The sequence below is a fragment of the Centruroides vittatus genome, unplaced genomic scaffold, assembly GCF_030686945.1.
Source record: "Centruroides vittatus isolate TY-2023 unplaced genomic scaffold, ASM3068694v2 contig_986, whole genome shotgun sequence".
Taxonomy (NCBI): domain Eukaryota; kingdom Metazoa; phylum Arthropoda; class Arachnida; order Scorpiones; family Buthidae; genus Centruroides; species Centruroides vittatus.
Window position 1 is genome coordinate 1 of NW_027122655.1, and position 25,671 is coordinate 25,671.

The following is a 25,671-nucleotide window of genomic DNA, read 5'->3' on the forward strand; positions in this document are numbered from 1 at the left end:
TTACTGCCAAAATCCTCCAACTCTTTTTTTTCTTTTAAGTAGTGCGCCTTATTTACAATTGCTGCCAGGTTACAAAGGAATCCGTCCCTTACAATGATTTATCATAAGCGAGAGTGACTCGTTGCTTAGTAACTTTATTCTAACGTAATGATACAATAGAGGGGAAACTGTTGACATGTGCTCATTTCGTGTTCCAAGGTTTGTTGCCATTTTCACGCTCTAATTTGGCGTGAGCAGGGTGAAACGTTAACCCAAAATTTTGTTTCTAACGATGATTATCATCTTTCTTACGCTACGGACTGATTGTCGGGTTATAATTTAGCATTGTTAATGGTTTTAGTATGTAGTTACTCCAGTCCGTCATCGTGAGAAAAAAAAATTATTTTTTTTGTTTGTTTTTTTTTTTTTCCCCCCCGTAGCCAAAATCCTTTCCCTTCTAGGGACCCTTGGATTACAATTAATTTGGTCAAGGACCATCTGTAAAGAAAAATATATACCTCTGGTTTCCTTCTCTATCTTTGGGCTCTCGGCTTCCTGGTGAGACCGGCGAGTTGTCTGTAATCCACTCGTTGCATCGGTCGTAATCGTCGCTGGATGACTCCAGACGGTCTAGCTCTGGCGATGGACGGCGCTCGGGTTCCGTGATCCATCGACGATCCCGTAACGGAGTGTGATCCTCTAACGTTGCCCCTATTGGTTGCGAGTAGGGGTGTAGTAGTTTTCCTCTTTGGAAAAAGGGTGTATCGCTTCAGATTAGCGATGTGTTGACTTCCGTGGCTGGCCCCAGTGTGGGGATCTTTTATCTCGTAAACTACTGGTGAGATAATCTTAGCGATCTCGTAAGGTCCTGACCACTTAGGTGCCAATTTAGCGCTGAAGTGTCGGCTAGAAGAAGAAATAGGGTGAGCTTTTAAAACAACTAATGAACCCACCTTGAATGTATCTGGCCGTCTTCGTGCATTGTAAGCCCTTCTCTGTTTCTGTTGTGCAGTTCGCACGTTGTCTCGGGCTTGTTTTCTTATCTGTTGTAATTCTGCCCATTTTTCTCTAATAGTCGTAGGGCGACTTGGATAAGCCGTTAGACGGTCCCACGGGAGTGCAATCTCTCTCCCGAGATGTAGTTTAGCTGGCGTATATTTCGTCGAATCCTGTTCTGAAGTTCGTAAGGCCAGCGCAAATTCCGATATGTGGGTGTCCCATTCTTTGTGGTTCCTTTCGATGTATGCCGCAATCATCCTACCCAAGGTGCGGTTCGTTCTTTCCGTAAAATTCGACTGAGGGTGATATGGCGTCGTCAGGATGTGCTTAATTCCGGTGCGGTTACAAACTTCCGCTAGGAGGTGAGATATGAATTGGGGTCCGTTATCGGATACTAAGATTTTTGGCATGCCATACCTGCAAAAGTATTCTTTATACATACAATTTACCACATTTTCCGCGGTAATCTTCCGCAGGGGAAAAATCTCCACCCACTTACTGAAATAATCCACCATAACAAGAAGATACTGATTACCTTTGTTGGACTTGGGATAGGGTCCCATAATGTCTACGCCTACCTTTTCCCCTGGTTCCGTTATCTCGGGGACTTGCATTAGTCCGGCCGTTTTCTTCTGGTCGAACTTCGTTATCTGGCATGTATGGCATCCTAGTACATATTCTTTTATGTCCTTTCTCATTCCAGGCCAATAGCAACGTTGTTGTATTTTTTTCGTAGTCTTTCGTACACCTAAGTGGCCAGCAGTGGGATGATTGTGTAGTTCTTGTAATACATCCTCCCGTAAGTTGTACGGAATTACTGGTCTGTAACCTCCAGTGTCATCTGTTTTCCGGCTATAATATAAAACATCATTTACTAGCCGGTAATGGGATGACTTACCTACTATTTCTGCTGACATGGCTGGGTCATTTGGTAAGTTCCCAGTCGCTAAGTAATCGTACAGTCCGCTCCACTGTGAATCAGTTCGTTGAGCGTCTATAAGGTCTTTCTCTCGTTCAAATGTTGTTACCGCTAACAATTTTGCGGTTATGTCTGAGTCGTTACTTAGTTGTGGATCTTCCAATGGACGTCTAGATAAAGCGTCTGGCAATTGATTGTCCTTTCCACTTCTATGTTGGATTTGGAAACTAAATTCCTGCAATCTTAATGCCCATCTCATTAACCTACCTGAGAGGGATGTAGAACTATTAAGCCATCGTAATGCAGAATGGTCCGTTACGACGGTGAACTTGGTTCCGTCTAGGTAGATTTTGAACTTCTCTGTAGCCCATACAATGGCTAGACATTCAAGCTCCGTGGCCGTATAGTTCCTTTCGGCTGCGTTTAAAGTACGGCTAGCGTATGCAATGACTTTCTCCTGGCAAAGCACTGCTCCCAGTCCTACCGTGCTAGCGTCTGTATATAACGTATAGGGCACACCTGGCCTAGGAAGCTGCAAAATAGGTGCAGTTATCAACTTACTTTTTAGCTTTTCAAAAGCTTGCCGGCATTCTTCCGTCCACTCCCATCGTTTCCTTTTCCGCCGTAATTGATACAATGGTTCGGCAATAGTTGCGTAGTTAGGTATGAATCTACAGTACCAGCTGCACATTCCTAAAAAGGTGCTAAGATCCTTCGTATTTCTGGGCGTCGGAAACTCTCGAACGGCCCTTACTTTTTCATCTTCCGTCGCAATGCCTTTATTGCTGACTTTAAATCCCAGGTACTGAACGTCTGGGCGGCAAAAGTTACTCTTAGCTAACTTAATGGTTAGTCCTGCAGCTGCCAATCGTTTGAGCACATTGGTCAAATGTTCGATGTGTTCTGTAAAAGTAGATGAGTATATAATAATGTCGTCTAAGTAAACTTGGCAATACTTCCCTTTTTCTTCCTTTAGGACTTTGTCCATTAGTCTTTGGAATGTTGCCGGTGCGTTTTTGAGTCCAAACGGCATGACCAGGAATTCATACAAGCCACTATTCGTAATAAAGCTTGTCTTCGGTCTGTCTTGTTCCTTTAATGGCACTTGCCAGTAACCAGACGATAAGTCCAAGGTAGTTATAAAGTTCGCTTCCTTAAGCGAAGTCAGTAATTCTGAAATAATCGGTAAAGGATATTTATCAGTCACTGTTACCTGATTTAGCTTTCTATAGTCGATACATAATCTCCAATCGCCCGTTTTTTTCTTGACCATGACGACCGGGGATGCCCACGGAGAATTTGATGGTTGGATGATACCATCTCTTAACATTTCCGCTATCTGGCGGTTCATTTCCTTTAACTTTACGTCAGAGTATTTATACGGACGTCCACATACTGGTGTCGCTTTGTCAGTGACGATTTCATGTTCTATCATATTAGTTAGTCCCGGCTTATCTGTAAACAGTTGCGAGTATTGCAATAATACATTTTTCAAAGTTACTAACCTTTCACCACTTAAAGTGGTTTGGAGTTCGTCCCACTTAGGTGAAATTCTCTCTTTGGGATGACTTACGTCCAAAGAAATTTGACAATTCTTAAAGTCCATTGTTATTCTATGATTCTTGGCGAAATCACGCCCTAGTAAGCATGGCATTATAAGTCCTTTTACTACTACGCACGCCTGTCGAAGGGTAACACTTCCAATCTGGATTTTTGCCAGGAATTTTCCAATGGAGGTTCCTTTTCCTCCTTCAATGGCTAACTTAAAATTCGGCCCTGCTTGTAACCGAATATTTCTATTCTGCAAAGAAATTCTCCTCCACACTAACTCATTGATTAAAGTAAAGTCAGAACCCGTATCAATCCGGGCTGAGGTTAGTACTCCATTAATAAAAATATTTACCTCAGGCAACTTGGAGGCTTCACTCACGATTAGTCCTACGGTGGAGGTATTTGGATCTATATCGGAGACAGGATCCTCCCCTCGCCGTCTCCGGTTTAGTTTAAAGGTTTTCTTTTTCCATTACCCTTCCTTTTCCAGGTTACTTTTCTTTCGGGACTATTTGGCGTCTTGACATTTGTGTGATCATTTTGTCCTTTCCCTTTTGGACAATTCCTCGAAAAATGTCCCACCTCACCACATGAATAACAGGTCATGGGTGACTTTGCCGGTGCAAAATTTTTCGGTTCTAGTTGCTTACTTACTTTTCGACAGTCCTTAATCTGCTTTGCACTGTCAGGAGAACCTTGGTCGTTTCGTCTAAATTCGTACTCTTTCGCAGTACGTACTAACTCGTTTAATGAATAAGAACGGCGATTTTCCAGATACTCACGTAACGGAAGAGGCATCTGGGCAACTACACATTGTATAATTTCCTCATCCCGAGCTAAAGGTCTCCACGTGCGGTATAGCTGAACTGTGGTCCATATAAACTGCTCGACTCCATTGGTTCCTGTGTATTGTCGGCTAAATAGTTCTTTAGCGACAGCTACTTCGTCAGCTAAAGGAGCGTAAAGATCCAGAAAAGATCGCTTAAACAACGGCCAACTGTTGCCGATTCGGTGGCGTCCTTCATTCTTCCACCACATTGCTGGGCTACCGCGAAGACAACTAGCGGCAGTATCAACCCATCTAGTGTTCGGTATTTGGTTTACCAGGAAATGCTGTTCGAGGTCCTGCAAGAAATCATTAGCAGTTAATGCTGACCTACCGTTAAATTGGATGGCTGGCGGCGGCGGTGCAGTCTGAAGCCAGACCATCGATGCATTAGATGTAGGCACTTCCTGTCTCGGAGTAGAAGTTTCGGGCCGTACAGCACTTGTAACGTTCGGTGTTGTTGGCTCTACAATTCCAGACGTGACACATGAAGTTAGATGAGTCACGGCGTTTGACAAGGATGACACTTGTTGCAACAGTACTGACAATTGTTGTTGCAACTGGTTATATTCGGCTCGGGTGACTGGTGCACTATCTTCCATTTTTTTTGAGATTACGAGGTGTTATTCCTCTAAGCTAAAGTCAATATCAACAAAGAAAGCAACAAAGTCTAATATTAACCTTTAGAGTCCCTGTTCGGGCGCCAGTTGTAAAGTACTATTTTAATTTACAACGATTATCGACTCTACCGTGTCGGAAACAACCGTTAACCTACCGGGTACTTTACTCGGATTCGCGTTAGCGTGCCAGGCCTGGACTTTAAGCGTGCACCGAATTAAATAAAGACAATATTTGTCAATAGAAAAAAATCAAAGATTTAATTAATCGTTTAGCAATAACTATGTACAATATTAAGTAAAAATCAAACAATAATTTATTCAAAGAAATTCAACAAAGTCAACCCGACAATTCTCAATTCAAATCTATGTCTAACTTAACTCTATCCCCTTGGGAATCCGACAAAACCAAAAAGTTTAACTTAAAACAATAATTCTTATAAACTAGAAATCCTAATCGTCACCTCAATATACTCGGAACCTATTTCCTTAAACTCTCAAGACTTTCTCAGACTGTCGATCCAAACTTCGAATCACTTCAAAATCACCTTGGAACTTATTCGAGATCCTATCGGACACCTCTCTATTACTGCTGCGAAGCTCACCAAGCTCGTTGCTATCAGAATTCACCTCACCGTCTTCACTTGAGATTCGGGATTTATAGTGTGAGGTGACGTCACAATTCTTAATGCGGTCACTCCCCTCATTTACATACTTAAATGCTAACAATAACGTTTTTCATCGTCTGGCAGCCCTTTTTCCGACAGTTTACTCACTAACCTTTTACATTATTAGTTTTTACAATTCTTTCCGGGACGTTTTTATTACTTAAGGTTTAGCGAGTTTATTTCGTGCTTGTGGGTTCTCCCCCCCCTCTTCTCGGTGCGGACCTATTTTCTGCCGCTCGGGGAGCGCAAATGTGCGTGAGTCATATGGCGCTTTTCTTTCGTCGGTGAGTTGGGTTTTATTTCTTCTCTTTTTAAATACTTAAGGTGAATGGTGAGGAAACCTTCGTCCTAACAAAACATAAGCCCCAAACAAAAATAGAATAATAGGCAAAATAAAGTAAAATAAAAATAACGCTCGGACTTTGGTTCCTTAAATGTCTGTCCTCCCAGGGCTATGCATCAAGCTTGATGGATGGCAAGAGCAACTTATTCCCTAAAATTGTTTCTCCTAAGGTCAAAAGTTTAACTATTCGTCAGAGAAGAGGAAGCTTTACATGATATTTCTCTGTTTGTTGTAACAGTTTACATTAAACCATGGCTTAAGTGCAGTTGTAAAAAGCCCCTAATCAAGATCTTTGCTTCTTAAAGTCCTTAAAATCATATGAAGTGATAGATACAACCATTTCTACAGAAACTTTAAAGAATCATAACCAACACTTGTAGTATTTATCTGAAGAACTACTTTATTGCTTGGTATTTTTTTACCGTTGCTTAATATCCCCATGTCAATCATTCCTGTTAATCAAGTTTCATGCTCCAGTCGGCATTGGTTAATGTCATCCTATTAAGATGAAACTTCTTATTTGAGTAATTCTGACCAAATGCAAAACATTTAGGGGGTGGGTGCAAACATTTTTTTGTCAAAATAAGGAATACCATAGTGTACAGTACTGTACATGCATGAATACATATGAACTTGGAATTTATGAAGCATTTCAGCATTTCCAATGAAAATAATATTAACCTTAATTTTAAAACAATTGTCAATTGCTGTATGTAAATAAATGCAAAAACATTTTTTTATTTTTTCAGAAATTTGTCTTTTCGAGTAGATAAAGCAGGATCCTGGTTCATCCAGGATTTGGTTGATGTGTTTAGTTGCAGTGACACAACGTCAACAGACATATATGAACTGATGAACAATGTAAACTACAAAGTCACCAGACGTTCCGGTCCATATAATAACAAGACTGTGACTCAGACACCCGAACTCCGAATAACTGTTATGCGCCCATTATATTTAAAACGATTAGAAAAACCTTCTCCCATTCAAAAACTTAATAGTGCTGATGCCAGTAATTGCCCATTGTTATTTTCATTAATCAAAAATTTTCCAATAAAACCTGACATATATTTGGTATGATACTTTTTAAACTAAATTATCTTTAAATAGTAAATAATTTGATCATTCAAAAATAATGTTACTTGAGATATAAAGAAAACTTGTTATTAGTACTGTTTTTATTGACACATTGTTCACAAGTATATAATTGAATTTAAAGACGATGACATCTAAATGTAAATTTCATAATACACTATTATTATTTTTTTATATGTTTTTAATTAAATGCACTGTTTTTACTTAAATATGTAAATTAAATATGGAAATTGTGTTTAATTTAGATTGAAATTTGTAACAAATTGCACTTTCTGTGTACAAATTTAATTAATGTTTTATTTGTAGAATTTTGTTGGAAGGTAATTTTTTTGTAAGTTAAATAAAGACAGTCTGTCCAAAAAATTTTTTCTTGGTAACCACCATTTATGTTTTATGTTGGTAACACCATGATGTTTTATCTTACAAGGAGAGATTACAATGAATCCTTGGGATTTCAATAATGTTTGTATTGGTAAGCCTTGGTACCAACCTTATCCAGCAAAGAAAGTACACTTTTCAGCATTTTCAAGAAAATCAAAATTGAAAAATTCTGATTGACTTATCAGTAAGATTTGTAGAACTCATTGGCAACATTGTTTAGTGGGAGCATGCCTTACTATATTTGCAAATTTGCTAGTTCATGTTGCCACAAGTGAATTATTTTTTCAGAGAAATGTAAGTTTTACAAAAAATAATTGTAAATTACATGGTTTTATATATTTTGTATATTTTCTATTAAAAATGTACATTTTCTCTTCTTTGAAAATTCAATTTCGAAATGACTGTCTGTTAAAATTAAATTTAAGGTTGTTTTACTTTAATTTATTAATAATTTAACATTTTAAGTAATTAAGTAAATTCAAAAACTTATTAGTGTTAAGTAACTCCCAGTATTACATTGAATTATTAAACATGGGCAGATCTACATAGGGACTAATAGGACCCACAAAAATTGAATTATCATCATAAAGTTTTAATACTTTTTCATTAACAATGAGCACTTATTGTATAGTAAAAAATAGTTAATAGATTAGGTTTATGAGGACCCGAACGAGGGTCAACTTGGAGGTCCGAATGGAGGTATTAGCGGGGTTGAGGCAGAAGTTTTAAATGTGTACGTTGGACGTTCAGTGCCGCTTTCCTGTAAGCCTAGAAGTTTGACAATAGCATCTAGAATGTCAAGCATGATTCCACTGACTTTCCAAATGCCATTGTCAAACTTCTAGGCTTACAGGAAAAGCGGCGCCGAACGTCCGATGTACACATTTTTGCATTTAAAACTTTGGCCTCAACCTCGCTATTAACAATATCTTAAAAATCTTTTGCAACACAAGGGGAAAGAGGATCTCGATTAAACAAAGATTTTTTTTTTGTAAATTATTTAAACTGTAGTGATCCATCACTTAATATAACTGTTTTTCCCCTGCATTATGGATGTTAGACTTTTTTTTTGTCGGGTTGTAAATTCTGTATTATTATTCGCGTCCGTTTTTGTTTGTGTCGGGAGTTCACTTTATATGTAACCTCACGGGTCTCTTATTGGTTATGAGAAAGTTGACGTATACGAGTTATGACGTCAACAATGGTATAAAAGGGAAGTGCTTGACTGGAGACGGTACTTTTTGTTGACCTTCGGACTGGATTCGTCGGAGATCGTCGTGTACGATAGGAAGAGAGATCGGAGACCAGTTTGAACGTGAAAAGAAATCCATTTTCATCCAAGGCCTGGCTGAAGACATCTGTACGAATTGGGTACATATTTTTTTATAACTACAAAGGGACACGTGTGAGATTGTTTTATTAAGGTTTTCGAGTTTGTGTGTATATAAATTTTTGTTTATGTATATAGAATTTTTGTATATATATATATAAATAAGCCTGTAGTGTCCAGAAATAAACCTTTGTTAAGACCTCACTATATAACAAAGTGTAAAGTCCTTTGTCTTTCTTTTTATTGTATCGCCTGTTTCCCAACCGTGTACCCTGTATACCCAGGTATATCAGGATCATAACAAAACAATAGAAAAGACTAAAGTCGAAGGAAACATACTGGAGAGGAGTTGTATTTAGTCGTAAAACTGATCTCTCTCGCGCCCTCCAATCGGTTTCAAATTGTCACCAGGTGACAAGTCGAGACCAATGAAAAGGTGGCTTTAGGAGAAAAACTTATAAAGCCGCGCGAATCAAGGCCATGACGTTCTTGATTCAGGATGCTCCTCCTAGATTTTTGCTGCTGTCATTCAACAACCAAAGCTTGTTTGATGTCCTGGGATTTGTCTTCGCCGTCCCGGCAAGATTCACCCAGGTACATCTAGTCACCGGAAGTCATCTCTTCAAGTTGTTCTATGCAACCCGGGGCCATCACTCTCCACATCACCTTTGCCGGAAGAAGAGAAATGATCGTCGCAACATTTGGACTTTTGTATAGACTTGTTTCCCGCCTTTGGATAGGCATTACGCCTTATTATAAAAATATTTGTAAGAAATTTTTACAGGTATACCTCGAGTTACGTCATTTGTCAAAAAAATATATGGAAAAATAAAAGTCAAGTTTAAGTCATTTTATTCGACTTTACATCCATTTCGCCACAAATATTGAAGTCATAATATCACTAGAAAAGCGTTAAAAGTACATAAAATCATATTAAAATATGTACTGTACAGTACATTTACAGTAAATGTTAATATAATCATAAATCCTAGAAAACGAAACATGAAAACATCTGTGTTTCTGTGTTGTCGTCTTATTTAGCGGTCTTTAAGTGCTTATTATTGGCATTTTCCACGGTAGTTTCAATATCTACCGTTTGGTGGCATCGTCAGCGCCACTCGTACTGGTAAATTTAACATAAATTAGTTTATTTTCTACTATCGCAAAATAATTTTAATAACTGTATTTGTTATTTAACCTTAAAAAAATCATCATATTTTATAATGTCTTAAAGAAATCACATTCACAAATAAAGAGTCCTGTATCAATTTGGTGATGTACTGTAAACATCACCAAATTATAAACATGTGCTGTACAGTACATTCACAAGTATGTACTGTACATGTATTCGTAAATTTAATTACTTTTTTTCTATACAGTAGACCCCCTTTAACACGGTAGATACGTTCCGTGTTATATGAATCTGTGTTGTACGAGTCCCTTAATATATGAACCAATCACAGCTTGGCACGTGTGCAGTTTAGGGGCTATGGCTGTTTGAAAGGTTTTCTTCCATAAAATTAATCGATTCTCAAATAATTTGACTCAACATTTCCAAATCACGTATAATTTTTTGGGAATAATCCATATAAATTATGCTATAAACAAAAAATTGTTGGATTACTTACCGAGTGTGCATCGTTCGAAGACGCCATTGCCTAAGCTTGTTTTCGTCGCGGAGTGACTCATCGAACGGCGGATGCATTTCCTGGTAAGTTATTCTTTCTGCGAAGAATTCGCTCAACTTTGGAGACATCATTAATATAAATATAATTTTTTATGGCCGTTGAATAATACTGTAAATGTTTTTTCACAAGAACTGTACAAAAATTTATCAATACTATCCCGCCTAAACTCTCCGCATATACGCCTGGCGCTGGACAGTGGCAAGTAGTTTGGCTGCTCGTCCACTATTGGTCCAGATTCGACCAATCCTGTCTTGACAAGAGTTGGCGATGACATTTTACCGTGTTATACGAGTCTCTTTTAGCGTGTTATACGAAGCTGATCGCAATTTTTTCGCTGTGTTATATGAACCCGTGTTATAGGGGGTCTACTGTACTATATTAAAAACTAAAATTTATTTGTTTGTAAACTTAAAATGGATTCTTTTAACCATATATTATTAAAAATGCATTTATAAATGAAATGCAGAACTGGGAATGGTAATTTGTGGTTTATCCTAGTGACAAGTAAATTCGACTTACGTCGCCTCTCCTGGACCAATTACCGACGTAAGGTGAGGTATACCTGTATTTTATTAAACGGTTTAAAATGGAAAACTGCCTTAGTGAGTCTTTCCACTCCCACACGACAGTGTTGACCGCTCGATTGTTGTGACCTTTTCAACCCAATCAGCTAACCTCACAGGTTAGGTTAGGATTGGTAAAAACGGGGCCCCATTGGACTTCAATAAGCCCAAGGCCCCGAAAAACCTAGATCTGCTCCTGGTTAAACATAATTGTAAACAATCATCTTTCGGAATCATTTTTTTACTTTCTTATTGTTTAGATCATAAGTATATTTCCTTTTCATAACTAATAATGCAAGCGGAGAATAAAAGTACAACAAAGCTATAATGTAAGAAAGATAAAATCACAAACTAATAAATAATTAATTGTTTGGGTTTTAAAAACAAACTTTAAATTTATTATTAACAGACAACAATTTTGAAAAATTTTCAAAGAAGTGTAAAAGCACGTTTTGAAAAGAAAATAGACACGTAATTTATGATTATTGTAAAACTTGCATTGATTTGAAAAAACTTCACTGGTCGAGACACGAATTCGCAATCTTGCAAATATACATAAAGCACACTACCGCCGAATTATGCAATTCTCGACAAAAGGTTCCACACAACTTACCAACGAGTCGCTCGGAATTTTTTTAACTTCGATTTTTCTTGAAACGTTCGAGAAGCACATTTTCTCCCTTGGCTCAATAAAGGTTTATATCAAGACTTATCTATACGGACAATATTATTAAAATCCCCAAAGATCACATCATAACTTCCTCTTGTTAGAATCATATGAGATAATTTAATAAATAATTTCTTCTTGAAATTTAAACTCATGAAATTTTTCAACTACAAGTATTATAAGAACTTGTTTTGAGTTTAGCTAACAAAAAATAGGCTGAATATTTATCATTCCTAACTCTCAGATGTGTCCTATCAAATTGATTCTTTCGAATTAGAAAATTATTTCTTTTAGTGAACTGAACAACAACAACAGGTACAAATAGAAAATGATAACTAACTCAATTAAGAGACAATTGACATTTCTTATTTCTTTATAACTAGCAGATGAGCCCGACATTTACCCTATTCTGAGACTAATAAGAGAATTTTTTGGTGAGTCTAAAAATATGTTCTATTTCCCGCAAAAACGCAAAAAATCGCATCTAAAATAGTACAGCAGAATCCGAGTTCAGGGTAATCCTTTCTCCCCGCGAGGGGATTTCCACAAATCCCTTCTAAGTGGTCATTCTCGTGACGTACCCTAACTGTACCAAATTTCAACTTTCAACTCAATCGTTTGGGCTCTGCGCTTATTATTATTATTATCAACCCATCTCGATTATATTATAAGATATACATACATACTCAAAGAAAAGGGTAGGTATGCATTCTAATTAACTTTATATATGATTTAATCTAAATTGAAACAAATATTAAGATTTAAACGCGAATCGGATTTCATCGATTGTGTGAGGCTCTGGATAGGTCCGAACCTCACTGAAATTCGCGTTAAAATCATTTATTTTTAGAAAAAAATTATTTTTTTAGAGGAAAAAAAATAGAAGTTAGAAATAGTTTTTCTTAAAGAAAACGACGCGAACTTTTAAACAATAGAACAATGGGGAAACGTAGATCGTCTATCTCCGAGTGGGAATCGAATTAAACTTCGATTTTGACCTCTCCCGCGCCCCCGAAAGGTTTCGAATTGTCACCAGGTGACGAGAAGAGACCAATCGGAAAGCGGAATCGGAGGAAAACAGATAAAACCTGAGAATTCAAGGACGCGAGGGCTTCTTCTCCCGAAAGTTCCAAGTGACGGATCTATTGTTGTGTGTGTGTCTGGTGCCCATCTTCGTCTCCGTCTCCCGACCTCGGATCGACATCTTTCCATCAACGGAAGTCGACCGCATCGTCCTGGAGTCGCGGAGTCGTCGAGGGAACTGGCCATTCGCGACCTAGGGACACTCCTTCAAAATGAGACTATATTCGAAAGGAGAGGAAGACCCAGAGGCTGCTGCCGACCTAGAACTTCCAAGATCGCGGAAATCTTGTAAGCTTCTTTCGTGTCAAATAAACGGTTTCTTGTAACCGTAGAGTCTGTCTCAGTACCGATCGCCCACATACGACCCTTCGCGACCGCTCGACCCTCTTGACATAGTCGGCACCCTGTCGGCAAACTCACACTGGTGTCAGAAGTGGGATTTTAAATGCAGAATTTGCACAAATTCAGCGGGCCCACACTATAGTTGAGGATGCCGACATCAAAATTTCGCCCCGAAATTGAGTTAAAGGTGGGTCGGAACGATAGATGCTGAGACAGACACTTCGGCGCGAACTCGCGAGTTAGTTAGCAGTTCTCTTTCATTGGCCTTGAGAGGAATGATACCTGCTTTCTTCGGTGAAAGTAAGCGTATTATGACTTCTTCGATCCCTTAAAAAAATATCGAGCTTAGCTGGATGATCCCGCAGAAATGCTTTAGTTAACCAAGCGCAAGCTCGCAGGTGCGACAATGATAGAATAAATAGGCTTGACCGAGCAACAAAACGCCACTATAAAATAGTGCCAGCAGCGGAAGTAGGCAAAATGTTCCGAGGTCAGTTTTTCAAAATATAAGTAAAAACATTAAACTGAGCGTCAGGATGCTTGGCACTGCTTCATTCACAAAAGCTCTAAAGGTAGCCATTAGGGAAGAAACGAGTGACTAGCAGAATGCACAGTTTTGTCAGGCGCGAAGCTGAAACGGCGGAGAATAACCTAATGGATTCGGGAAGAGTGAAACTCCATAAGAAATCTGCGTTCGGTGCAAAGATGGGTCAAAATTTTAAACAGTTTAAAACTTTAGGAAAAATTGTTAGATAATCGAACATTGTCAGTACCGATAACTGGTGCGCAAAGATAATATTCAGAATAAACAAACAGGACAACCCATGGAACGAGGGAATAGCGAAGTAGGAAACGCACACCCCTATCCGAATTCGCTGCAATGCTTTTCACAACCTCATAACATGCAACCACTGTCGCCCGATTGGTACGGAGAAAAGGACGTCCCTCTGCCATCTCTAGTCGAGTGGAGATCGAGGCCAATGCGTTGCAGGTTCCGATTATAAATCCATCGTATTCATTGCGATATAGGCTAATTATTTCAGTAGATACTCTTTCATCAATCGCAGAATAGGCAAATCGAATCCGAAGTCGATTGAAATTTAGAACAGGCACTTTATGTAGAGGATTTTCTGACAGTATTAGCCCGGAAACAGGCCAATGCGACCGCAACTAGATGCTTAGCTTTTCTCAGTCCCAAGGTAGACGCAAAGCAAGCAGATTGTCAATTGCAAAAAAAAAATATAGCAACTTTAACCTAAGGTCAAGATTATAAGCGATTACGGTATCCTACTCTCTATTTTCTATCGGTCCGGTTTTGCGAACTGTGAATGATGAACTTTCATTCTGGAGAGGAGAGATCATCATAAAAACAAAAGCGAATGTTAATTTTAATTGAATTCACGTTTTCTGAAAATAAAAATTGTCGCTGAAAAAAATGTATGCAAAAAACGTGCTTAAATGTTAAAATTGTCGCGAATCGGAATTCAAGTCAATGTGAGCGTGGTGCATTTCGAAAGGGAGCCATAGTATTGTTTTTGTTTCGTGTAAACTGTTCTGTCCATCCCTTACGAAGCGCTCACGATTGAGCCTACACTGGTCAAGGGAAGAGAGTCATGTCGGGGAAGCGACTTATCTCCTTGGTCAACGCCTTTCCAAAATTTTCTCATACTTAGGATAGATGACAGAAAATTGTCACTTTGTCCGTCCTAGAGAGAATGAGGATTTGATCACTCTCGAGAAAACTTAACGATGATCTTCTATTTGATTCGCGCTCATCGGAAAACAATTTTGTCGTGATCAAAACATTGATGAAAACTTCTGTTATAGATTGAGTAATTTATATAGTCAAAATGTCAGAAAATTTTTTCCTTTTTTGCGTACATGATGATTGATCATACCTGTCACAGTCGAGACTGCGAATAGACTCTGACCAGATCAAACGGAAGTTACGGAACAACACTCTGAACTGCGTGACCTTGATTAGCGGTAATCTGCGTCGGAAAACCGATGATAGAGAACTGTCACTGGTTCAAGAGACTGACATCCGGAAGTTATGGCCGTAAAGACATTGGCAAGATCACAACTGCACACCGTCAATGCAGAAGCTCCATGATCCTCTTTCGGTCCAGTACAAAAAAAAAAAAAAAAAAAAAAAAAATGGAAAAGATTCGACCCCCATGGTAAAGACGAAGTTTTTCAGAAAACTTGGAACGGAACTAGATGCATAGCTTCGAAAAGCACGTGTCTTCAACTTAGATCCAGAGAACTCCGCGCTACACGTGCACCGGAAATGGCTATGAAGTTCCCAAGTTCCAATTCTGGTTGAGACAGGCGAATCAAACTAAACGTTGAACCTGTTATCAGATTTCTGAATCAGATGTTCCGAAAAATTAGGAAGGGAACACGAATACATTCCATTCCTCCCCCCTCCGTTTCAGACCATTTTCTGAAAATTTTGAGATTGTGTGAATTGCTCAGTCTGAAAACGAAAAAAAAAAAACTCACATGTTTTAGAAAATAGTTTGTCGATCATTTATGTTGTTAAAATATTATTCGAGGACCGTGATTGTTATTTGATTATTTGTAACCAATCTTATAAACAGACATGTGATGTTACACAAACATTTCGATGAATTGTAAACGATATTCTATACCATTCAATAATGTATCGAAAAAAAAAACTTTGGTGTAACGCGAAACCGAACGCGCGCCAGAGAAGGCTGGATTCTCAGACAAGTATCGCTGTTACGTCACTTGGCAAACAAAGGGAGAAAGGACTGTCAGCTTCCAGAGCTGCCAGCTAAAATGTCGTTATTTCGTTACGACATTTTAAATTGGCGGGAAGCTCTGTGAGGCTCTGGATAGGTCCGAACCTCACTGAAATTCGCGTTAAAATCATTTATTTTTAGAAAAAAATTATTTTTTTAGAGGAAAAAAAATAGAAGTTAGAAATAGTTTTTCTTAAAGAAAACGACGCGAACTTTTAAACAATAGAACAATGGGGAAACGTAGATCGTCTATCTCCGAGTGGGAATCGAATTAAACTTCGATTTTGACCTCTCCCGCGCCCCCGAAAGGTTTCGAATTGTCACCAGGTGACGAGAAGAGACCAATCGGAAAGCGGAATCGGAGGAAAACAGATAAAACCTGAGAATTCAAGGACGCGAGGGCTTCTTCTCCCGAAAGTTCCAAGTGACGGATCTATTGTTGTGTGTGTGTCTGGTGCCCATCTTCGTCTCCGTCTCCCGACCTCGGATCGACATCTTTCCATCAACGGAAGTCGACCGCATCGTCCTGGAGTCGCGGAGTCGTCGAGGGAACTGGCCATTCGCGACCTAGGGACACTCCTTCAAAATGAGACTATATTCGAAAGGAGAGGAAGACCCAGAGACTGCTGCCGACCTAGAACTTCCAAGATCGCGGAAATCTTGTAAGCTTCTTTCGTGTCAAATAAACGGTTTCTTGTAACCGTAGAGTCTGTCTCAGTACCGATCGCCCACATACGACCCTTCGCGACCGCTCGACCCTCTTGACATAGTCGGCCCCAGTCGGAAAACTCACAATTGAGTTGTCACGTTAACAGATAGTCGACTTTTTACAGTATATTCGAACAAAAATTGTTCGGATGTAAGAAGTCTAAGAGGATTGGATCATATGAAAGACAATCCATTTTAAGCTTAAAACAGTCGAAAATAAACTATTTTTACATTATAAATAAAAATTATTTATTTATTCTCGTTTTTATACAAGTACTGTAAATGAAAAAAAATGTATTTAAAAAAAATCGTGGTCATTTAATAAAATTGAATTTGATATAAAATAACTTTTTGAGTAATATTAGTGATATAAAAATTGATGTACTCAAGAAATACAACAAAAATAAATAAATAAATAATAATTTAGCAACGGTATTTTCTAAACGATGAAATGGCAACACTGCGCCATTAAAGTTACCGCTCAAATTTGAAAACGAAGTGTTTTAATTCTGGAGAAAGAAGTCGAAGATATTTTTAACAGACGGTAAGATCATTTTATTCTCTTATAAATAAAATATTAAATGTATTTATAAATACCAAAGTACCCCAAAGTAATATATATTAAGACGAGAGTTGCCTTTTGATGTATATTATGACCAGATATTTGTCTGTTCGAAATTTCAATGAAATGTTTACTCAAAAGAAATTTATGAATAATTCAAATTTAATAATTGATTATGTTGCTCGATTTATCGAATATCGATGTTCAGTCACGTGGATATGAAATGTATTATTTTTGAGAATTAATCTTTCACAATTTTAAACGTGAATATTTAAAATGTTACAAAAATTACTGATACAACATTTTTTTTTAATCTCTTTTTAAATAAAAAATACAGAAGATACATAAACGCAGTGGTGTGTGGTGACGTTTGATAATAGGGAAGCTGTGCTGGCCCTGGACCAGAATCATTGGAAGTGTTGTATGATATTTTGGTGTGTAGCATCCACCAGTTAAACTGCTTGAAGCTGGTGCTCTGTAAAACACATTTGCAAATGCCTGTAATCTGGTTGCTTAACACCATTCAAATATTTTGGCTGTGGAAGCTGTCCCGTATTTGACAATACAGCGCTTCTGTTGGGAATATGCATATACAAATTTATATTCAAATATACAATAGCAATCTTATCATTGTTTTTCTTGTGTATAGAAATTTGTGATAAGATGCATGATGCGGTTATAATAAAATATTAATTTTAAGTAATTCACAGTACATTAAAATATGAAAATAATCGCGTAACATGTATTTATATTTTAGAAAATACAAGGGAAGTGGCACTTTCACAGTTTCCATGGATGGCATGCCACTGCATAAACATCTTTACTTCTGCCCTGTCCAACCACCAGGTACTGAAAATATAATATAATAATCTATATGTTTATCACACTACATAACAGTCAGAAAACTTACAAGAATATTGCATGTATATATGGTATGTATCGAGTTCATATAAAAGTTTATAAGTATGTGGGAGCTACAGTAAGTGTCTGGAAGAGTCGCATGTGGCTTGCCAGCCGTAGTTAGGCCACTGTCATTTGTATGCTCTATAACAAAAAAGAATTATGGTGATAATTTTGTAAGTTTCAATTGTCGACCGTTGTGAATTTCAAAAAAGTTGATGGCTGCATCAACATTTTTGAAATTCACATTGAGTGTGTAATGTAATGAACTACAGCAGACTGTTTTTCAATAACCTTAAAAGTGGAATTATATAATATATTCTTGTTATTTATTTATTTATACAAATAACACACAGGTTAATTTGATGGGGATGTGTTCTGAGAAATGCATTGTTAAGCAAACATCAGAGTGTACTTAGAAAAGCTCTGTATGATATAGTCTACTATTCATATAGGCTATATGTAACACAATGATAAATATTTATGTATATAAACATGGATGAGGTACAGGTGGTTATGAATTTTTCAGTTCCATTATACATTCTAATCTTGTGGGAGCTCTGGAAAATTGTTAAATGATGCATACCTATATATATATATATAATATAATAAATGACAATGGAATGATTGAAATACTGGTAATATGCATTAATTTTCTTAATTTTTTTGTTATAATGCACATTAATAGATATAAACATCTAGTTTTGTGATTATGCATTTTCATATAAAATTATTACTTTCAATTATTGTTGCAATTGTGAACTAAAGACAACCCCTGTTTTTCCTGTAGTGCTATTAGGTGTTGTGTGCAAGCTAAACAAAAGTCTGGGAAGCAACACCTCACTTTTTTCTTGGCTGTGATGTAATTTTTCAGTTCTTCTCTTTATAGTTTGCACCTATCTCTTTACTTGTCTTTTGGAAGAGGGATGATGTGGAGGAGTAAATATGTTCTGTATCTCATTTTTTTGTATAAATTCTTCTATTTCTTGTGATTTAAAGTTTGATGATTATCTTACACAATTGTATTTGATAGTCCATGTATACTAAATATTCTTCTCAATAATTTCATGGTTTTCTGGGTTGACTGCATTTATACTTCTACATCCATCCACTTTGAATAAGCATCCACTAGAATAAAATAAGTACGTTCATAGTGTGGTCCTGCATGATCAATGTGCACTCTGTCTCAGGGTCCCAAGGGTGATGGCCAATGAGTGCCTTTAACTGGAGTTGGGTTTGACCTCTGTTCTTGGCATTTTCTACACATGGATACCCTCTCTTCAATTTGGGAGTCCATTTCAGGCCACCAAAAATAGCTCCTGGCTGTTCTTTTCATTCTAGACAGGCCCTCATGTGTGGAGTGTAACAGTGTAATAGCTGTGGTTGCAAGGTTCTAGGGATAACTACTCTTTGTCCCACAAAATGCAACCGTGGTGAATTGAAAGGTCTAGTTTTCTCCTGGCAAAAGGCATAAGTTCTTCTGGACTACTAAGTGGCCATCTGTGTAAAATTGCATGTTCCACTCTTTTTAACACTGAGTCTTTGTTTGCCTCTCTGCTTGCTTCATGGGATGTGATGGGTAATTCTGGCTGTTCAAATATAAGGAACATTTCTCTTCTGGCTCAGGAATAGTCTTTCTTTCCACAGTAGTTGTAATGCATCAACATTAGTCATGTCTGCTGACTGATGATGATCAATCCTATATGAGTATGCTGCTAATCTCAAACACCAACAAATCATTCTGGATGAGGTTAAATTGGGAATTAGCTTAGCAGGGTTCAGAAGGCCCACAACTGGTTTACAATTTATATATATAGTAAAATTTTAGGCAGTTAGGTAATTATGAAATTTTGTGATAGCAAACATAATAGCTAATACTTCTCACTCGAACTGTGAATAATTCCTTTCTGTTGGATGGAGTTTCTATGATGTAAAGGGGCCCTCCATAAATTACGTAAGGGCGATTTTGACCCTTACGTAATTTATGGAGGGCCCCTTTACATCATAGAACCCTGTGTAAGAAACCGTAATATTTTCTTTGATCCCCCTCCCCTTCCCTATCTTACGTAATATTTAGGCATAATTTTATAGAAAGATTTTAACAAAAATAAATTTTTTTAATGAAACCCTAAAAACTTTCGGTCCAAAATATATAATTATTAATTAGTTAATTAATATGTACTATTATTTATAAAAGACTATGTTAACAAATTTAAAAATATAAAAATTTAATGAATTCAAATGAACAATTTATTTTAAGAACTTTATTTTTTAATTATAAACAATCTTTTTATTATTATCAATAATCAACATCATAATATTCATTTTTATATTAATTTTAATTTTCACAAAAGGATGAAAAAAACTTTGACAGATCGACCAGCTAGTGCACATGTAAACAGAAACTTCATACAAAATAAAACAAGAGAAAATAGAAACCACATTTTTTTGCCATAGTGGTTACATCTTGGCTAAGGCCAAGAAAATAAACTACTTGGTACTGTACATGCTGTTGGAATCAATGATTGTGATGTTTTGTAGATGTTCTTCTGACCTAATAAAAGGTTGGTGGCGTTGTTGACTCCTCGGGGAAGGTGACCTCATTTCACTCTCCCCTTTTCAGCGTTGACCTTCTGTGAGTCAAGACTGTGTGCAGGGCTTAAAGTGACTCTCTTTTTTAGCTTTTTTTCATAGCTCCTCTCTTTTTTAGCTTTTTCTGAGAAAAACTCACTTTTTTAGCTTTTTTCACTTCCCATGTGAAATTTTTTTTTCGTAAATGCGCTCAGGAGCGAAATAGCGACCAGCACGTTCCCATATGCCTTATGGACCGTGCGCGACATGATAAGGCACTGTCGTATACACATGTAGTGTACTACATTTATATAAACTAACAAAACGAGGAGCTTCCCAAAGCTTGATACTCTGCACATGCTGTAGGAATTTGCATGTGGGTTCTCCTTGCTTGTATCCTTGTGAAATACCGATCTCCGCGGCACTTTGATATAATCACGCTGCACTAAGACATAAGTACACTTTTAGTTCAGCGTTAAGAGTGATTTTTATACAGCATTATTTTTAGCATTTGTATTTATTTAAGTGCAGTGGACAAAAGAAAGAAATAGATTTTATTTAATACTAACAGTAGAAACTCATGTTTTAGCAACGGAAAATCGTATAGAACCCAATACTTTCTGAAGTAAGTTGCTAAGCAAACTTCTTCCCAACCGCCTGCTATTCTTTAGCTTAAATGATGACATTACTCGTTTTTGACTACCGTAGAAAAACCGAAAATAATAATTGTTGAGCGATAATAAATTTGATTTCTACTGTTATTATTAAATAAAACGTTGTAGGACACTCGTTTCAAAGCTTGTATCTTTCTAGCACTCTGTAAAATTAAAGATCGAGCGAATCTCGTGCCAGGAAATACAAGATTTTAAACTAATATCCTAAATATTAATAACTTCTGTAGAGACAATCTTTAGACAAAGACAAAAGTTTGGTTTTAAGTGGGTGCTTATATATTTGGCATGCACCATGGTTTTCTGCATTCTAACGGTGTCCTTCATTTTCCATTTCGACAGAAACTATAAAACTCTTCACGCACGTGCGCATTCGAACAGCTGTCGGTCAATCCGGCACCAAATTAAAAAATTAATTTGTAAATATTTAGCGTCGAAAAACCGCTATTTTCACTTTAATCTAGCTTTTCAATATGCTTCTAGTCGAACTCAGTCAAAAAATTCATTTAATTATAATTTATTGAAGATTTTAATTTTTTAATATTAGAAAGTAATTAGCATAAATTACATGGTGTCATGTCTCATCTTTGCTCCCGTTCAAGTTTATTGTCCTATACATGCGTCGATGTTCGTTTTTACTTCTGCTGGGGTTTTATTTCAACTTCGACCGTTTGGTTACACAAAGTGGGGAGATGGGCGTCACGTGATCGCATACCTGACTTTTTACAAGTTTCCTTACCTCGAAAGAAACTTTTATTTTTTCTCAATTTTAATTATTATTAACTAACTTTTTTGATGGATTCTTATATCCTTGTATTATCTAAAGTTGCAGATATCAATGCGTAAAACTTTATTTAAAAAATTGTTTTTCTTATATTTTAAAATTCAAAAATAAATTAAATATCGGAAATGCTAAACTATAAGTACAGTGTGTTTTACATTATCATTGTGAACAGATACAGCCAATTATTTTATAAACGTATTTATTATTTTAATTTTTATAAATTATTTAATTTGATGCAACGTGATCAATTAATTACTGTGGAGAGTTAACATGGGCGTAACCAGGAAGGGGCATGGGTGGGCACGCCCCCCCCAGTTAACCTGGTGCCCCTCCCCAGAAAATTCTTCTTCTTCTTATTCAATTTAATATGGAGATTATAGCCTTTGCGGCTCTTTCTCCGACCGACGTTGCCAGTTGCTAAGCGAAACGGCTAGTGAGGCTAATGTAGCGCTCCTGCGCCGCCACGTGTTGACTAGGAGTGATGGAGGCCGGCGGCCAGTAGATAGGTGTCAGCATGTGCACCAGACATGTTTAGGGTCATCGTGTTGCCTAGGTCCTTGTGGGCTATAGTGTATTTGGGGCAATGTAGCCAGTAATGAAGTTAGTTTCTGCTGCGCCACAATGGGGGCACCCCGGGAAGTCGTGTAGATGCCGTGAGTAAAGGAAAGCATGTAACGGGGCTGTCTTGGTCTGGAGCCGGGCCAAAAGCATCTCCGCATGGTGAGATGACGCGCAAATGTACCTCCAGAAGGCGAAAGGGCGTAGGTGGTCCTGGCCTTTGTTGCGGAGCACCGCTGACCAGGAATCCGTCAGGGTGTCGATGGTGGTGTCCTGCAAAGCCCGGGTGAGGTCACGTGGCATGAGGGATTTCCAGATGGAGCCACAGAGCGGGTCCCCAGAAAATTACAGCCTCTAGGCCCCCCATAACAAACTCTGGCTACACCAATGCGCGTTAATTAATATGGAGGCGAGACTCGATTCAATTACTTTTTCATTTCAGACGTTAATTACAGTGTTATTTTAATGTAATTTTATACATAATGTATGTTTATTATAATTAATAAATCTATATAAGAATAATATCTGTGTCTAATAAAACAAAGCGATTATAAAAATAAAAAGCGTGCGTTCCATCTCGATCTTTTGTAAGCGAAATTTTATGATTTTAATTTTTAAAAAATGAGATTTTTATTTATAATTTCTGTAATTTGTTCTATAAGAGCAAAAAACTAAACTTATCAAATATCAACTCTCTGTAAATAATTTCATCATTTACTTATTAATGTCAGATTTGTTAAATTTCATGGGATTGTATTATTTTTCAACTTCAGGGTAGTAGAAAGCTTTGTATATTTTCTCCCATAAAAGTAATAGACTCTGCCGGTTCCCCACTGTGAAGGACAACAAACTGCTAAATGTTTAATTACATTGTTTTCATAAACTCTCTTCTCTGTCAGTTGTGGGTCGAATGACTAACAAATTGTTTTATTGTATTCAGGGGAATAGATTTGTGAGACTAGTATTACCAGTAATGAATTCTGTAATTTTATTTTTAATCATTTAAAAAATATTGATAAAATTACCAAATAAATGATTGGGTCACAATTACTAGTGGTATTGCTATATAACAGACATGGGCAAATGCGACTCCGAGAGCCGCATGCGGTCTCGGAGTCGCATTTTTGAGTTTTATGTGGCTCTTGCTGAAAGTGTTAATTTCTGCCTTTTATTATTATTTTTACAGTTTTATTTCCACAATTTTGTGAAAATATGTTTATTAAAAAAATTCAATACTTGTTTTATATTATATAATAAAATCAAGGTACAGAACTGCAGTACAGAGTAAAAAAGTACAGAACTGCAGCTCCCATGCATTTTGCAAAACCTACATTTCGGCTCCCACTGAACTTTTGCTTGCCCACCCCTGCTATATAATGAACATGCAACCCACTGATTCTGCCAGAAGTTTTTTTTTTTCTTCTTTAATTACATTTTTTTTATGAAGAAATCAAAAAATGTACCTTGAAATAAATGGCATTTGAAATTTGGCATGTTATATGGAAACACATTCTGGTAGTTATGTTACTATTCCATTTGCTTTGCTGTGTAATGGTGGGAATTCTGTATGGAGCACATGAAAACTTAATGCGGGCCTGTTCTGGCTTAATGCAGTCTTACTGGTCACTTTTCTGGAGTATAAACTCAGCCTAACTATTTTCATATTTAATCTTTTCAGTCCACTTAATAATCAATCTAATATCATACGCAATGTTATTGATACAAAATATGTGTGCGTTTGTGTGTTTTTTTAATAACACCTGTTTTCGTTCATTTTAAGAATATTAGCTTTTTTAGCTTTTTTCAGTGTGAACTCTCTTTTCTCACTTTTTTTTATTGCCATGACTGCTTTAAGCCCTGTGTGTGTAATCTTTGTGCACTCTTTGTTCCTTTGTTACATAACTGGTTATGCTAGTCCAACTACCTTTCTACTAATCTTTCTGATAAGTGCTAAGTCTAACAGGTTATGGGCCCAGTTACAGCAACAAATAATTAAGCATAAGGAAAAGATAAAGGTAAATTCAAGGAATAATATAAACTAAATAGATTAACGTAAGAAGAATATTTGGCAAGAACAAGAGACTTCACAATGGCGGTTAAAAGTTACATTGCTGTCACTAAATTGAACAACAACAATTATCACATTTGGAAATATAAGATGGAATTGCTGTTTATACAAGACGAGTTATGGGACGTAATACAAAAGGAAATACCCTTGGATCCTGACTCATCTTGGTTAACAAAGGATGGAAAGGCGTGCGCCATGATAGACCTCCTGATGAAAGACAATCAACTGCCATTAGTAAGAAAGGAAACTACAGCTAAAGGAACTTGGGAAGCCATAAAGAAACATCATGTTAAGTCTACGCTATCAAATAAAGTTTACCTGTTGAAGAAAATTTGCAATTTAAAACTAGAAGAAAACGGCAACATGGAGATACACTTGGCCAACATGGAGGAAATGGTTGATCGTCTTACGGCACTGGGAGAAACTCTAGCTGAGAAATTAAAGATAGCATTATTACTTAGTAGCTTGCCAGACAGCTATAGCACTTTAATAACAGCACTAGAGACTCGTCCAGAAGAAGATTTAACTCAGGAGTTAGTGCGCAATAAATTAATCCTTATCAATTATTTGATGAGGTCTTTCTTCTTAATAAATTAAGAAGAAAGACCTCATCAAATGAAGAATGTGAAGCGGATAAAGCATTTAAAGTGGGAGCACACCCAGTAACTCAGAAAAGAATTTGCTCAAAAGTTGTTATTTTTGCAAAAAGCAGGGACGTGTAAAGAAAGAATGTAGGAAATATGCAGCATGGAAAGAAAAACATCCAAATCAGATCAACAAAATTTATGCGGAACGTGATGAACAACACCTGGAAAAGGAATCCTATGTATGTTTTAAGACAGGAACACAAAATGAGATTCATCAATGGTACGTAGACTCTGGAGTTTCATCACGTGTTGCGAGAAATATTTATTCACAACCATTAATAGTAAACATACAGAGAGAGTAATACTAGCCAATCGTCAAGCCCTATACACTGAAGGTAAAGTCAATGTAATGATAACCTGCATGGATGAAAATAATGAATGAT

At 37.1% G+C, this 25,671-nt stretch overlaps 2 protein-coding genes across 2 annotated transcripts in view; one reads left to right on the forward strand and one right to left on the reverse strand.

Annotated features, from left to right (window-relative positions):
• Positions 1–3,895: 3,895 nt before the first annotated feature.
• On the reverse strand, positions 3,896–4,876 carry LOC136986003 (uncharacterized). Its single transcript, XM_067283453.1, has one exon. It carries the CDS (start codon positions 4,874–4,876, stop codon positions 3,896–3,898), a length of 981 nt encoding a protein of 326 aa, XP_067139554.1.
• A 12,085-nt stretch (positions 4,877–16,961) lies between these two features.
• Positions 16,962–25,671, forward strand: part of LOC136985974 (uncharacterized) — a 56,083-nt gene continuing 47,373 nt past the window's right edge. The window contains exon 1 of the mRNA XM_067283394.1: positions 16,962–17,071. The gene's annotated coding sequence lies outside the window, so the exon portion shown is untranslated. The remainder of the gene's footprint in view (positions 17,072–25,671) is intronic.

What these genes read in the sequence shown, in the direction of transcription:
- LOC136986003 (XM_067283453.1), bottom strand. Translation starts at nt 4,876, where the DNA reads ATGGAAGATAGTGCACCAGTCACCCGAGCCGAATATAACCAGTTGCAA.